The 17,197-nt window shown below is 38.7% G+C and overlaps 1 protein-coding gene across 1 annotated transcript; it reads right to left on the minus strand.

The window, feature by feature from the left end:
- Positions 1-1,674: 1,674 nt before the first annotated feature.
- On the minus strand, positions 1,675-17,197 carry LOC139736444 (DNA replication licensing factor MCM3-like). The gene is made up of 19 exons (XM_071647194.1): positions 17,062-17,197; positions 15,362-15,474; positions 14,595-14,803; positions 14,249-14,379; positions 12,941-13,099; positions 12,016-12,095; positions 11,299-11,538; positions 10,453-10,509; positions 9,794-9,965; positions 8,947-9,081; positions 8,252-8,341; positions 7,634-7,718; positions 6,815-6,938; positions 5,395-5,545; positions 4,625-4,765; positions 4,158-4,252; positions 3,496-3,599; positions 2,311-2,431; positions 1,675-1,876 (listed from the first exon to the last, which is right to left on the minus strand). Exons 1-19 carry the CDS (start codon positions 17,128-17,130, stop codon positions 1,675-1,677), a joined length of 2,478 nt encoding a protein of 825 aa, XP_071503295.1. The 5' UTR covers positions 17,131-17,197.

Below are 17,197 nucleotides of genomic sequence, written 5' to 3' on the forward strand. Positions count from 1 at the left end.
CACAACTACAAAGGAAACTTAAGTTATTTAATTTCAACTGTATATTTCCCAATATCACTCGTTGTCTTGGTCATACCTAAAATGCAAAGAAAATGCTTATATTTTTTCTTTCTTTCGAGGGCGTGTATACACATTAAACGGGATATCATGAAGAGCTAATTACACATGAAATACAATGCCTCGCAAAATAACATAAGACTCTCTCTTTCTTGCCAATGTATGAAACGCTCCACTACTGGACACTGAATTACCCATCAAACACTGGCAAATAAGCAATCATAACAACTATTTGAAATAAACCATTCATACTTGATATCACTTGATAAATATTGATAAGATATGTTACACTTAAGACAATCTCCTTTGCTGCAGTGGACTGAAAAGTCTTCTTGGTACTCCAAAGAATGAATTGATTAGTTCTGAGAAAATTGCAAAAGTCAGTAAAGGGCTCTTTCCAAAAGAAGAATCTTCTGGAGAGCTAATCATCTCAGTACCTTCTTTGCCAGTATCAACTTTTTACAATATTATTCCACAAAATATCTCTTTTTTTTTGTCCTTGCTATTATCAACTTCATTGAGTAATATTTGTCTCAATCTGAAAGTGAATGCACACTGAACCCAAGATTCTGTGGTATAATGTCTTTTATCACCTGGCTCACTTCTTATAAGGGTGATAATATTCACATTACTATTTATTCACAAAGCATGATTAATACATACTTTTTTTTTGTACTTTTTTTTTTGTTTATGGACGAATCATCCCACTGCCAAAAGAAATCGCGCCTCAGGCAAAAACTCCATGATGTCAGTTCGATGTTGATTACTGGTATGACACTGGTATGAACAATGAAAACAACAACAACAAAAATCACCTAGTCACATACTAGATAATGCATAGGATATTTACATATATATGTACATATATTTTACACAAACTTTGGTGAGAGGTGAATGAGACTTTGTGCCTGTGTCAACTAGCTAGTAGTTCACTTATTGATTTAGAACTTTATAACTGTCACATGCAATGATGTAGGTACACAAATCTGAGAAGAAAGAGTAGTGCAGAACTCTCTAAAGGTAAGAAATACCTGGTAGTTCTCATAGGCCTGCAGAACTGTCAATTTTTGCCCTAAATTGTGCAAATATGCACAAGAAATGTCTTAAATAACACTGTGATAACACAATTTCATATGAGTAGCAACAAAACTGTGAAATGTTAGTCAAAAGGCTTGCTGGAAGTACTACACAGTCTAAGAACACACCCGAAATGATCACTAAAATTCATGTTTTTCTATTTTTTTGAATAATAGATTATCAATACTTTACAAATCAGGCCACAACAGTACCCACCAATCTTTTGCACCCGAGTGAATCGCTTGTTGGAAATAGGATTGCTTGCCAAACTCCTTCATTCCTCTGAGAATGTGATGTACCATCACTACCACAGAACTTTGTAAAGAGAAACCCAGCATAGAACACTGATTATTATCAGTTTCACAGAATGTGACAAGGGGCAACTTGTCTTTGAAGTGTTGTGCTGTGTGTCATTATGTAATACGCCTTGGTGTTCTCTCAAGACTTAAGAGCTTGGACTCTAACACTTGAAAGCCAGGAGAAAAGGTGAAGGATTCCTTGTGACAAAAATGAAAAAAAAAACTACTTGAGAGAGATAGCTTAGATGAGGAAAGCGATGCCCTCGGACACCATGATCTGATTGGCGTCCTGCATTTTGGCGAGGGCGCTGTCTATTTCCGCCTTGCTGAAGGGTGCATCCTTGTGCTCTTTGACCAGGGCATTGGTGATCTGCGACCACGGCACAGACTGGGCGTGTTTTTCTTCGAACGTCTTGTGAACGGTGGCCTTGAATGCTTTCAATCTGTCAGACAGGAAAATTGGCAAGACTTAGTATGAGACTCTACATATGACTATAGATTACCTAACATCGAATAAACAAATGAAATAAACGACCAATCATTGAAACTTAGTACCACACCATAATTTACACTGCATATGCGCACATGACTTATGAAAGGAAGAAAATGAATGATTAAACAGAATGAGCTTCACTCTTATAATCAAATGATAAAAGCGAGTGGATTAAAAAGATAATAAAGATGGAAACAAATAATCAAACATCTGATATCATTTGTGATATTTGTCATGTTCAGCATCTTGGCTGCTAGCAAAAAAAAATTATTCTGGTACATTGTCCAATACTGGTGAACTGACATATCAAAATAAACTCAAAATCTCTTGTGGCTTTTATTTCTATCATGATGCTGCACTGTAAAGCTGGGATGACTTCCTCACCTCTCTGCACTGATGTCGACCTGAGATTCCTGAGATTCGGTGGTGTCCATCGACTGAGGTTGGGACGAGGCGTCGCTAGGCGTGGCAGGAGCACTGGTCCGTTTGAGAGGCGTGGGTCCAACTACAGAAAAGGAAGGAAAGAAAAAGAAAGAAAGAAAGAAAGAAAGAAAGAAAGAAAGAAAGAAAGAAAGAAAGAAAGAAAGAAAGAAAGAAAGAAAGAAAGAAAGAAAGAAAGAAAGAAAGAAAGAAAGAAAGAAAGAAAGAAAGAAAGAAAGAAAGAAAGAAAGAAAGAAAGAAAGAAAGAAAGAAAGAAAGAAAGAAAGAAAGAAAGAAAGAAAGAAAGAAAGAAAGAAACAAGAAAGAAAGAAAGAAAGAAAGAAAGAAAGAAAAAAGAAAGAAAGAAAGAAAGAAGGATGGCAGGAAAGAGGGCAGGCAGAATTAGATAGGAAAGAGAAAGAGAAAAAAATAGGTATAATTATTCACCAATGAAGTCATTGATGATTAATGCTCTCCATATCATCAGCAAATAAGTTCTGAAATTCATTGGGATATTCAGTTACTTTACATGGATGGAATCTCAAGATTTTGAAATATTGGATGCTAAGACCTCATCTTATCTATAGCCTGTACCAAGCTTAATTGACAGGAATGTTTTTTGGGTTTTTTTTTTTTTGGAAATATTTTACAACTACACGAGTGAGCTGCCAACTCTACATTAAAGGTTTGGCTTACTGCATTACACAAACAATTCAATGCTGTCAGTTTTTCATTATCATTTGATTGACACATCACTGCCTATTTTCAGTGAAGGAACTAGGGACTTTTGGATTTTACGTCCTGGATGTGGACAGCAAGAATATGACGTCAATTAAAGGAATTGCGCATGCTCCAGGCTCTCCAGCACGTCCGAAACCAGAATTAAGACTGTGTCTTTCAAGGATTTCACGTTTTCCTAGATTCAGGACGGGAATGATGTCATCGCTTGGCACGCCAACTGCCAGCCCGCAGGAGGGGATGGAGCCATGACTTTATAACAGAACGGCGTGCACAGAAAATCAACACGTGTGATAACACCGCCGACACAACAAGTGGACTGCAGCCATATGGAACCGCTCTAATATGAGAACGGCATCCTTGTCCACACAATCAAAAAGTTTCTACTGATGAGGGTTCAACAAGACTCACCATCTTCCTCTCCGGACTCTTCGTAGCTGTCAAAGTCGTACGGGTCTTCCTCTCCCTCAGCTCCCTCTCGCCGTTCTTTCCTCGGCGACCCTCGCTTCTTGCGACTGCAAAATGGAAATGAAACACAACAGATGTGAATATCTGCTGTATGCAATCTGAGTGGTACAAAAGCAATACATTGGCCATTCACTGGGGTATATGAAAGCTGATAACTGCTTAAATACTTATTACAATGAAGTTTGAAGCTGGTAATTTCTGTAATTGGTATATCATGTATATATATATATATATATATATATATATATATATATATATATATATATATATATATATATATTTTTTTTTTTTTTTTTTTTTTTTTTTTTAATTTATACTCCTACATACCCACTCCAATAACTCTTTAAAAAGTTACCACAATATTTGTGATCAATCTCTGTATATTTTTGAGTTCTGAAATTTGCAGATTATGTGTGTTTCCAATGAAATGTGCTTTTACATCCAGTTTGCAAGGTGATATTAATAACACTTATCAATATTGAACAATGTTATATGTGTTGTCAAAAAATTCATGTAAATCATCCTTTGAATTGCTTGTAGAAATTCAAACATCCCACTGCTAAAAAATGGTCCACTTTTCCTCCTCGTAGAGGGATGCCACTTACCGTTGTTTCTTCTGCTTCTCCACTCTGGCACCCTCATCCTCCTCATCAGAGTCACTCTCATCGTCACGGCGACGCTTCTTCTTCTTTTCCAGAACCTACAAAAGGAGACATGTATCATGTAAACACTGTAAGTGATGCTTGGAAATGAGCCAAATTTTAATATAGTCGGAAATCACGTTGATATGAAACAGCACATGGCTTTATGTGAAGCATGATGTATACTGCACAGCACAGACGTGACATCGCAGTTTCAAATAATCGGGTAAATTTGATTAAAAACTCTTTAAGTACAACAAATTGTGAACTCTTTCTACATTTTTAAGCCAACAATACTGTGTTACACATTTCTAATGGTTTACAGATTTTATTTCTGTGGTTAAAACAGCCTCCAAGAAACAACAAATGTGCAAAATCACACCAAAGACAATGTTAGCGTGTCAGTGTGAGTGTTAAGGAAGGTCACCGACCTTCTTAAAGATGGCAAACTGGACAAGCTCGATGGCAGCCTCAGCGTCCTGCAGGTCAACAGTCTTGCTCATGCGGGCCTTTGCATGGGCAGTGGATAGACGGATCATGGTCTCCAGGGATCGGGCTGTTACCGGAGCGGTCTGGAAGAGAAGGACATGGGGCAAAGATGTATGCTCAATTCTGTTTTCGAACTCTACTATGATTCTCAAAAACATATTACTGGAAAAGTTGAAATTTTCACGGTGTTGAAATTTTTGCCCATTTCACGCAACCAGAAGCTAGCGCAGAAATAAAAGTACATGAATATTTTTGCTTGCCATATGTTCCAGTAGTTGATGTCTTGATTCCGCAGAATTAAAAACATGCAAAACTTTTCTTATGCCGCCGAGAGCAGAAAATTAGTTGGCCGAAAATATCCACTTTTACAGTACTGGTATCTTATGTCACAAAAGTAGCTGCAACTAAAAAGTTCTATAAATAATTGAATGTCTTGTTATATCTGTAAAAAGAGAAATAAAACAATGCAATCAAATGTGGTACGTTATTGAAGAATTTAAAGTGGGCTTGGTATGCCACTGTGCAATTTCTGTTGACAATCACAGTATATAGTTTGTGAGGTGATGATAGTGGATAAAAAGAAAAAGCGAGATTCAAATGGAACAAAATCAGAATGCCATTCCATAATCTAAACTTTTCCCCCCTCCCCACTTCACAAAGGCGACCCAATTGAAGAGGGGTGCAATCTTGCAGGAGGTGCCCCTCCCCTCACCTTTGCGATGTTGTTTGCTGTGGCGTCCTGGCTGCGCAGCTTGGAGTACTCGTCGGCGATGCATTCAGCCGCCTCTCGGGTCAGCTGGGGTGTGATGCCCTTGGCGATGTGGATATATTTCCTCATAAAGTCCATGCTAACGTACTTTTGCCTGGAGGTGGGGAAACGGTAAAGAAACTAAAATTTCAGCATCTTTACATATGTCAGCTGATTCTACAGTGCAACCATTTTAATTCAAGATGACTACTCAGTGATGTATAGCACACAACGTTACGGAACGCAGAACACCAACAAACTTTTATCCAGAGGGAACCTACTAGGTTGAAAAAGATCTCAAGTCCTACATTTCTGATGATTTCGAAATGAAAGGACTTCACACGGGGTTGATTGCTTGGCAGTTAGATGTCACTTTAAGATCCCAATTAATAACATCTTAACACAAGTTACAAATGCTGAAATATATTTCAAGTACTCTAACAATCCATTCTTGTGAGTGGAAGAATGGATTCCCCACATAAAACATGTTTTATCTAATTGACTACTAGTGGAAATGACATTGAACACTTAGAAACTACTCAATATTACTAGTATACCCCCCAAACAAAAAAACAAACAAATTAACTCTTGAAGTTAATTCACGCACAGGCACGGCAAACGTTCAAATCTATTCTGATTATTTCAATCATGATGCAGAGATTTGCCACAGTAATATGTGAAAGACTGACACATTTGAGTCGTTCTACTGGCTTCGATACTTGAGGAAGTAGGAACATGTAAAGATGAGACGGAGGAATTTCAGTGGCAAAGCAATCAGAAAACAGAATAAAGACCGAGTGGGAAGACTGGAGGGTGAAAGGAGCACAAATAGAGGGCAGAAATGTTAAAGGGGCATTCCAGACGATTTTCATAATTTCACATCATGTAGTACATAAATCAACAACTCCATGTACAAATTTGTAGAATTTATTGTGGTCTTAAACAAATACACTGAACAGTGTTGATGACATAGAGCCTCACATATTTCAGAAATGTAGCAGTGTAATTCCATCATATTAACGCTTGCTTAACAATTTCACCTGTGTAGAATCTATGCATGCCTCCTTTTTTGTTTCCTTGAGCCCTAACTTATGCATTCTTATGGTGAGGCTGCTGTGTCATCATCCTTGTTCATTGTAATTTGTTATAAATTTTGAAAACATTCTTATTCCTCATCCCAAGCACTATAAATTCTGAAACTCTGTACACAGTATAACTAATTTATGATTGTTCAAATGTAAACGTCTGAAAATCATCCGGAGGTCTCCTATAAAAGGTAACATGGCAGAAGACAACACCCAGTGACAGGAGAATCAAGCATCATTGCTCGTCTGTCAATTTTGACACCAGAAGAGCCAGAGATAACTGGCTGCTAAACACTCACTTCTTCCGGGAGCCGTGGAGAAGCTTGTCATGCTTGTCATACACCTTGGTCTCCTGTCTCTCCTCTTCCTCTTCATCGGGGTCGTTGGTGGCCAGGAACTCCACGGAGCTACCCAATGGCATGGCTGAGCAGTGGGAATGAAATAAGAATGTTAGAATTACCAGCATCCGTCAGGGGAGTTCCTGTCATGCAAGTATGCTGGGTGAGTTACAGAATAAAATGACGGAATAAATGACGGAATACAATCTTTGCACCCACAGCAGTTTGCATGTATATGAAAGTGGCTGCGTTCTCTCAAAACAACTCTTGTTATTGATAATGATGCACTACCTTTTACCATTGTACTAAATAATCAGAATTAGACATATTCACATTCAATTAGCACCAATGCAACAAATGCACTCAAATACAGAACTCTCAATCTGCAAACATATTGTTTACTGTTTCTAAATCATGTTTCATAGCCCCCTATAAAGCAATAAAATTGTGAATAACCAAATGCAATTGTAAGGTGACATAAATGTTATTACAATCAAACTGATGACAATAAATTTATTTCATTTGTATGTGTGGATTTTTTTTTCTATCATACATCATCATCTCTTCTCAAACCAATAATGACAATAAATTATGATTTCATAAGTATTTCTTCCTTCATACATTATCATCATCTCTTCTCAAAACAATGACGGTAAACTATCTTGTTTATATATTTTTCTTGGCTATCAGAAATCATCATCTCTTCTCAAACCAATGATGACTGTAAATCATGATTTTTATCTGTATCTTTGTTTTCTATGATACACCATCTCTTCTCACCATCTCCATCCTGTTCTCCGGCAGCCCGGTAACGATGCATCCTGAGAACATGATCAGAAATCTTCCTGTCGTGCTCTGGATCCATCTGAAGAGAATTAGTAAGAAGAAGATGTAGTAAACACTGTGCACGTTTAAACTCAAGAAGTTATGACTTGCTAAATGAGAGGAAGTTATGTTGAGAGCTTGAAAATAGCAAGAGACTTTACTCTTTTTGAACTTCTGGCCCTGGATTAAATTCAAGAGGACACGCTCTGAAGTTGGTTGTAATGTAATAAGATTTGGGGAAAAATTGGTGGATGCACTATCGGAATCTAAATGTTTTGCTGAGCCTGAAACTTGATCCTCGAAATGAAAATGGTACTTGTGAACACACAGTGATTTCATTTGATGATAACAGATGCTTGTCATATGATCAGCATTATGAGTTTAAATGAAATGTAATCCTACCTCACAATTCTCTCTACTTCAGAATTTATCACTACAAATTAACTCTGGCAGATTTTCTCATTAAGCCAAGAGGTCAGGCAAGCAATGTATTTCTGTTTGGTATCTTCTGTCAGCTCTCCATATACAGCACTCGTTTTCAAACATTTGTGATATTGACTGGCCATTACAAACCTGGTCGAGAACAATGAAGATGACGTCAAAACGAGAAAGAAGGGAATCCTGGAGACCGATGTTTTCCATGGGTGTCTTGTATTGGTCATACTGTGGAATCACACATAAGAAGGTGGATTGAGTTGTAAAGAGTAATAAAAAACATGCTATATCATCTTACCCTCACACCTTACACACCAATAATACAGCATTGCATAAAACTGAGTTCAAGAAGTAAGTCAGCTCGAGTTTTAATCCCCCTTGTATTTTTCCATGGGAGCATTTCCTGAAAGCAGATCTTTCTGTAAGCACAAAAGGAAGATATGTACTTATTTTATTTATTTATTTATTTATTTATTTATTATTATTATTATTATTATTTTTTTTTTTGGGGGGGGGGGGGAGGTGCAGGTGCTAATTTGATCTTACTGCAATCTGTGCAAGAATACCAGAAAAAAATGACTGAAATCATTCAAGCATGATGCTATGAACACCCTACTCATTGTAGTACTCAATTTTACGCCATAGTAATTTGGTCATTTCGACAAATGATCACAGTAACATCAAATATCTCATTCAGAACTACACGGAGCAGTGAGTTGTGCATAACATTGCATAAGAAATTTGTAATAAAGAACAGATAAAAATAGAGTTGTTCTTTATTCTTTGGCTGGATGTTCTCAGGAAGATGAACAAAAAGATAATAATCTCCTTACCCTTCCGTACACGGGGTTAGCAGCTGCCAGTACGCTGCATCTGGCATTCAGTTTGGCGTGGATTCCAGCCTTGGCGATCGTCACACGACCCTGCTCCATCACCTCGTGGATGGCCGTCCGATCCTGGTCGCTCATCTGCAATGACGACGTGGAAGAGGAAGGGACATGGAGATATTTCAGTCAAGGACTTTAATCTCACACATCAAGAAATGAAACGATGATATCTCTTAATCTGAAGTGACAACCCGCACATGACACAGAGAAAAGACATTTCTTGAAGGGTTGTCATCCCATCAGCAACAATATCTCACATTTTAAACGGTCACTTTGTTTACACCTTCAATGACAACTACACTACAACATTTTGTGGCAGTAGCTCTCTTGCGAAACTTTTCCTGAATAAAAAAAATGCAAGTATACACAGCATCAAGGTTTGGGGGTAAAATTTACTGCAACATTTTTTGCTCCTGTTTGACTAAACAAAAAAAGTATAAACTTTTGTTCCTATTTATTTCAAGAGCTGCCTATTTTTTGGGTTTTTTTTCTTTGTTTTTGTTTTGTTTTGTTTTTTGTTTTTTTTGCAAGCTATCAACATACTCAACTTTAAAAAAAAAAGAAGAATGAGAACATGTTCGGGTTATGCTGCAAAATAACAAGTAGTGGATATTCTTCCATGCAAAGAAGATGCGTTATCATTAGGCATCAAACGATATCTATTTTACATTGATTTCACTCATTTTGCTCTAGACACTGTTTCCAACACTTTTGTAATCTCCCATTCCACTGGAGAAATGTGGGGAAGGGGGAAATGGCTTTAGAAGCACGCAGACTCTTTCATGCAGCTGACCTTGTCAAACTCGTCGATGCAGACGACGCCTCGGTCAGCCAGCACCATGGCGCCCGCCTCCAGGCGGCGCTCTCCGGTTTCCTGGTCCATGGTGACGGCCGCCGTCAGACCGACGCCCGACGACCCGCGCCCCGTGGTTGGAATGGCTCTGGGAGCTGTGTGGAGGACGTACCTGGATACAAAGTGTTCATTGCAGGGGACTTTAAGATCAACTTTTACTTACATGAGATGACCAACAATCATGCAAATATAAAAGCTTGAAAGGACGATGTGGAGTCTGACAGTACCAAATTTAGAACTGTTTATTCTAAAATTGAAGAGGTGGGAATCAGTTTACATGGGCAAAATCACAGGTCTTCTTCTCTAAAGACAACAGCAATATCAAGGCAACTGACAGTATGAAAGGTGAATCATCTCTTTGAACAACAAAATGATTGGCTAATACAACCATTTAATTTTGCAAACCAAGACCTTTCTACAGAAATTAATTGCTGATCATAGAATGTCTTGATATGGATATAAATGGCTTTATAATAACCAATTTGCTATATTACATTTTGCATTTTCTGTTGCTTCTTTGGACATTTTTTTTTTCTTTATGTGAATGGTCATGTGTATTACATCTACCTGTAGATTCTATCAAAACCAGCCTTACTTACCTTAGCATCTGTGACTTGGCCGTGGAGGGATCTCCAATCAGAAGAACGTTGATGTCACTGTAAGAGACGAGTCACGGAAATAAATGTCAATAAAATACCAATCTTCCTGGAGTCAATGGCCACATTAATCAATTTTGTCACAAGCTACACCATGAACTTTGAATGATACTACTAGGGATTCACACTCTGCCAAACATTTACTGTATACCATTTCATCTTCTCTCACTTTATTTCCAATATTACAATTTAAACATACATTTTAGCTGTACATGTCATGTCAATGTCGGGTTAGAATCACAACTGTGACACAAGGATAATTGGCCAAAATGTTTTAATCTTTGGTACTGATAATGCGGACTAATTCTGTGGTGTGGAAATTTCTCCAGATAATCAAGAAGTTATCAAATATTTCATGGAAATACTGAGATAAGAAGATGAAGACTCTCATACATGATATCACAAATAAGTGATATTTACTGAAATTTGCCAAGCATGAAAATCTTGGTGGGTGATCATAAGCAACGCCGTTAAAAATGAATTGTCTGAAATCTACCACTAACGATGCTGCAAGACAGAGTACAATTCAGAATGTAGCAATAACATCCCCACCCAAATAAAACAAAACAAAACAAATACAGTTGTATACACATAAGTTATCCCACTTATATGTTCAGCATGGTATAAAACGTATCCAATATTCTCATTCTACTATGAAATAAACTCGATGCACAAGGTATTCATAACAAGGACAGTGGATTCAGCACACACACACACAGCTCACTGACAGCATATTCAACATTTCCAACAGTTCTAGTGACATCTTCCAAACAGCTTTGCATCACTCACCCTCTGAGTCTGGTTCCATTCTCCAGCACTTTCTCCACCCCTCCGAGGAGCATGCACAGGACCGCCTTCTTGATGTACTCGTGCCCGTGGATAGAGGGCGCCAGACTCTTGGCCAGCAGCTCGAAGACGTCCTCGCGCTTGTTCTGCGAGAAGGTGCGGATCTTGGCGATGTCCTCGGCGGTGAAGTTTGGCACGGTCTCCTTGCTGAGGAGCCTGATGTTGTTTGCGATTATGATGGTCCTGTTTGGGTTACAGAAATTACGACTCATATTTTGTTATGCCTGGCTAATACGACGCTTGCTTGACACATAAAGATTTTTGCTCTAACTGAATTGAATATAAGTCATTAGAGATTTATGAAAAGAATTTGTTCAAGATATTATAACAACATGTACTTGAATCAGGGATAATTTCAGCAACTGAACACACTTTGAATACTACAGTCAACATTCCTACAGAAGAGGTCTCAGCATAAAGTGTCAACATATCACATTCTCTCCCCTCGGTAATATGCTACTATATACACTGTCATCAAACTCACCTCACTCTTAACCATTTTCCCCTCCATCCCCTTAAAAAAAAGAAAAAAAAATCCCTTTCTATGTGTGACAGAACGATTTGTGCTTATTCAACTCATACTTCCAGATACAGGTAGTGCCATATGTTTGCAGTAAACACAAACACACAACACTTTTTTGAGAGAGAGTATAGTCTCACCTAAATGTTCCATTGGTGAAACCGCCTTGCTTGTTTGGGAGACATCTGAATGTCCCAATGATCTGAACTCTGTCTCCAGGCTACAAAACAAACAAGAAACATAAACATCAGTCAAATTAGGATTAACATATACACAAATAAACACAAGGAAGATAGAGAGCTGTGAATAATACAGTGACATTGCCAAAATAAGTCTGTACGAAGTGAAATTAGTTCTGCAGTCCATGATTATACTTCCTCCAGTCACTTTAAAGGCCCGCTGGAATTTAAGCAATTTTGAAAGTGTCTTTACTCAATGTCATCTACCAGAAATACTTTTGGAAAGAGCTTTTCTTCAAAGACTTGCTGTCAATTTGAATATCAAAATTTGTACATACAATCATGAGTACGTAGCAGTACATCATGGGCAAAAAAGGGGCAACTGTCCTCTTCATCTATGATATGCCACCCATGTATTGTCAGGCACAAAATAATGGCTTTTACAGCTTACTGGAAATGTATCACCATGATTTTCAAAATGATGACATACATTATCAAATCTTGACTTGGGGTTTTAGCAGTGATCAATGTTTTCCTAAAATGCTGAAATTTCACAAGGGGTAGAGTATGGGAGGCACAACATTGTGTTTTATGGTATTTCTCTGCATCCTAATATTGGAGAAAAACATATCATCATATGAAATCTGCATCACATTAAATTAAACTGCTCATCGTGACATGCACACATAATCACTGGCAAACACGGCCGGGTTCTGAAAATATGAAATAGGCTGATATGACATGTGCATGATAAAAAGATCAGACACAGAATTACTGATTAATGATTCTAAGTTCTACACACTCACTTTCTTTCTGCATATAAAGACTTGACACACGCTGAAACACCAACCAAGAGCTCTCTACTGAAGCAGGAGCCCATCCTTACCTTGCAAACGTCGACGAGGTCATTGTCCACGATGATGTCGACTGACCGCGGCAGCTGACCGGCTGGAGCCTTCTCTGGCATCTCCTGGATAGTGATGGTCTGGTGGTCCTTGTAGAGGGACAGTCCAAACTCTGTCTCAAGGGGATTGCCCACATCATCCTGGAGAAGAGCAATTTTTCCCAAAAATGCAGGAGTAAATTAATCAAATCTCATGTCCTCATTAATATGCGGATGAAAAGGGATTTTTTTTTCCAAGCATGAATGTGGATTAACTGCATGCAGAAGGCTGAGAGAAATAAGACAATCAGTTCTGAGGTAATAAGTTTTCATCAAATAATTTATGTTTGGGTATCTTTAAGTGCATAAATACGTATTGAACATACAATTCCTGCTATTCATTACTGCCTGATTTTCAGTATCAAATCCCTCCACCTTAGTTGCATTAACTCCCAGAGTCTCAGAATCCTGATTTATGTGATTTGATGTTGTGTGCTTCCACTATACTGTATACACCATATAACATTTTGCGAGTTTTTTATTTTCGTGTAATTTCGCAAATCCGGTGCTATTCACAAACTTAGCAATGTGCAAAAATAAATATTCTGATCTCGACATGAATGTGACATGCACGCATACATTTCTTTGTTCATCACTGCATTCCACGATTGTGAATTCAATTACTCGCAAAATCATTGGGAAGTCGTGATTTGTGAAAAATTCAGACCCGCTAAATATATGGCACTTACAGTAATTATCCAGCCCACCATTTACCTATTCATTGCTGGTGTTTCAATAGGTAGAGTTAAAAATTCTCTTACTTGTGAGCCCTCTAATGTTCCCATATGTTTTATTTCAGTGGTAGAATTATCAAAAGCCTTTTAATTGCTTACTTTATGACTAACCCTTATATTGACAGCACATATCAGAGAATTAAATCAACTATTTATCTCTGTCTCCAAGTAGTGAAAAGTAGCAAATTTCCTCTTTGGGGTTGAGGTATATGGCAAAACAAAGTAAATCTTGGACTATAATATGGTCTGTTTAATTTGATTTTGATGTAGCATCTTTGTGCAAACTAGTCAAAGTTGGGACTCACTTTTTCAGAAATTCTGACTACAATTTAGGCATCAATAAAAATGCTGATATGCCAACTGTCCTTTGGGACAGTGGCATCCTCACATTTAGCTAGAAAAATAGTATGAATATTTGGTTTCTCTGTAAGTTATGGCTTATGGGCTATATGCACACACCCAGCTGATGCTGGCTCTGTAAAGTCTGCACATTTATACAGCACTCTATAGTCCTTACTTTAGTAGGATAGACGGAGCTTGTGGGGAAGGCCTCAAGAGAAGTGAGATCCGTGTACTTCCTTTCCATCGTCTTGCGTGTCGCAGGACAATAGTGGACGCTCCGGACAACCTTTGGCCTCACCAGGGAACCTGCAAAGCAATGCGCATGAGGGGAATAGCATGTGATTACCACATAAGACTTGGTAAACCAAATCAATTCAGTAGAGTACAACAGAAACTGTGCAGGTCCTTGCATTGTTAGACCGTGCACGATTGCAATAAATTGATCTAGCCCTTCTACTTTTGACTCATACTGTAAGATTTGGGACTCCTCCTGACGAAATTCTAAGCAAGATTCTACTCACATTTTGTCACGATTCCTTCCACGCACACCAGGTTGCCAAGGTAACCAGCAGAGAGCGTGCGTGGGGTGGCGTGCTTCGATCCAAAGCTCCCCTCAAAGCCGACAAAGAAGTCGTCATGTTGCTTGCCGTAGGCCGTGTCTGCCGAGGTCACGAACTCCTTCAGGGCTCGCTGGAATGATGCCACCTCCTCGTGAGCTTCATTAAGCAACCTAACAGAAGAGCAGCATTAAAGAGATTGTCAACCTAGCTGGCATTAAGTCATATCTTTAAGTGGCAGGGCAGCAGCAAAATAGAGCACATCTTTTTTTTTTTCTTCTTCTTCTTTTTTGACTGTGTTGTTTCCCATATTAGAGTTTGTATATTGAGTCTCTATCTAATCTATACAGAACAGAAAAATGTGCTTGATCTCAAATTTTAGACACAATAATGGCAGACCTACTCAAGGCAAACAAGGATATAATGATACTTTATGGAATAGAGTGAGGGCTTTTGCAAAACAACAAAATTCAATTGCATGTGAATGTAAACTGTAAATTTCACTTTGATAGTTGCCGATTAAATACAGAGCTGCGGGTTTCAGTTTTGGACATCCATAGGTCCTACTTACTATACGTCGAGACAAACATACAGATAGATCGAGCTACAGGACCCTCAATCCTAGCTACACTGCAAGTGGTTTGGATCATTAACTAACCTTTCCTGAGATACAAAGGGGGAAACATGCTGACCACTGGTAATAATAAATCATGCATTTCTGAGGCACCAACCTGGCTGCTCTTTTGGGGGCCTTGCGTCTCAGGTCGTTGATGTTGACGATGAGTCGACAGGAATTCTTGGAGATCATGCTCTGGACTTTCTCATGGTAAATGCCCTGGTCAGCCTGGTCAAAACACAAAGGACCATATACATTATCAGCTCTGCAAACATTTTTCAGACACTGCCTGCATGCTGCATGCACATGTAGAGTTCTATACACATCCAAGTGAGATGAAAGACTCTAGCTTTATTGCCCAAGGCTTATGCATATATGAAAGGCACACAAGTTTACTATTTAACGTTACAATCGTACATGCACACATGCTAATGTGGTTAGATCTTTACCTTGGATTCCTCCATCACCAGTGTCAGTGACAAATTTCAAGAATCAAACATTAACAAAAACAAAACAAAACCATCCAAACAGCATACATGTAGTTCTACCTACAATATACGATGCATGCATGTAACAGTTTAATAATAATATATTATAGAGGTTTCTACTGATAGGAAGAGATAGAGATAGATCTGAATAAGTCTGACATTGTAATGTTGGAGACAATATTTGATTATTTTGAGATCACATCCAACAGGTGTTAGACTTCAGACCAGTTAGTTTATACTACTGTACTAGACAGACCCGTCTACTACTAGCTACTGAGTAGGCCTATTACTAACTGCGACCAGCCCCAACACGCAGTGTTGGGGCTGCGCATTGTAGCAGACATGATCATGACAGGCGAAGTATAGCGCCTAAAAATCAATATGAAATCGCAAAAATTCTGCAATATGAAGACTTACAGGTGAAGATGTAATGTTGAAGACTGACTGCGTTCAACTTTTGGTTCTGGCAATAGTCCCTTTCTGCTCGGTTTGATGAGTTAAATGCGACTCGGTCGAGAGGAACTCGGGAGAACTACATCTTATACAGTCAATGGATTTGAGATTTGTGCGCATGCGCTGGCCGTCAAGTCGTGTAGCTTTGTGGCAAGGCCTTATCATACTGTTGGCAAACCCTCTCGCTGTATATTGCGTTGCTTTCTGGGTGGGTGCGCGCGCGCAGGCCTTGTCAGAAGGCTAAACGCATTGCGACTCCGCCAGCACATGAATATTTACGTGCGCAGTGTACTGCATACTGATTTCGAAAATGGTGAATAAGATGGGGAGCTAGGACTACGGACCCGTATATGGCCGTGAAAAAAACGTTTTTTCAAGATCATTGGACCAGTGTGAACAAGAACAAGGTGAACGAAGGGTATTAATTAGATAAGAATCTTATGTATACTATAAAAGTACGTTTTTTCCTCGTGATATTCGAAACTTACGGAGGTGCGAAAATCTGTGACAGACTGTGTATGTTTTTCAAGCTTACCGATATAGCACTCTATTGACTCAGGACGCTCCCACAGTGTGTAACTGTATACGGAGCGTCCCGGGGTTAGCGTCCCGGGGTTAGCCTATTACAATAAAATACGAATGCCCATTCATTCTCACATCATCCTGACTATATTGGGAACATTCATACATTTTATCGTTGGCAATGAATACCATGACTGATCATTTACTGCGGTGTGCTTTTGCGCTCCTGTCGAGTGCGAGTGGAACGTAATATAGGGCCTAACACACTGACTGTTAAAACTAATCTTCTGTTCTGTGAGACATGATCTTTTCTGCCTAAGTTTAGATCTATTTCACAACACAAAATACTCACATCATCGTCTAGAAAGTCTAGGTACTCTCTCTGATAATCTCGCAGCTGCTGATCGATGTCTGTGTCCATTTTGCCGGTCCAATTCCTCACAATTTACAGTCTCGATTTGACTACCTTCTTTCCCTAGCCGGGTGTA

The sequence above is a fragment of the Diadema antillarum genome, unplaced genomic scaffold (genome assembly GCF_040938485.1).
Source record: "Diadema antillarum isolate AM-2024a unplaced genomic scaffold, OU_Dant_1.0 seq00000647_RagTag, whole genome shotgun sequence".
Lineage (NCBI taxonomy): Eukaryota > Metazoa > Echinodermata > Echinoidea > Diadematoida > Diadematidae > Diadema > Diadema antillarum.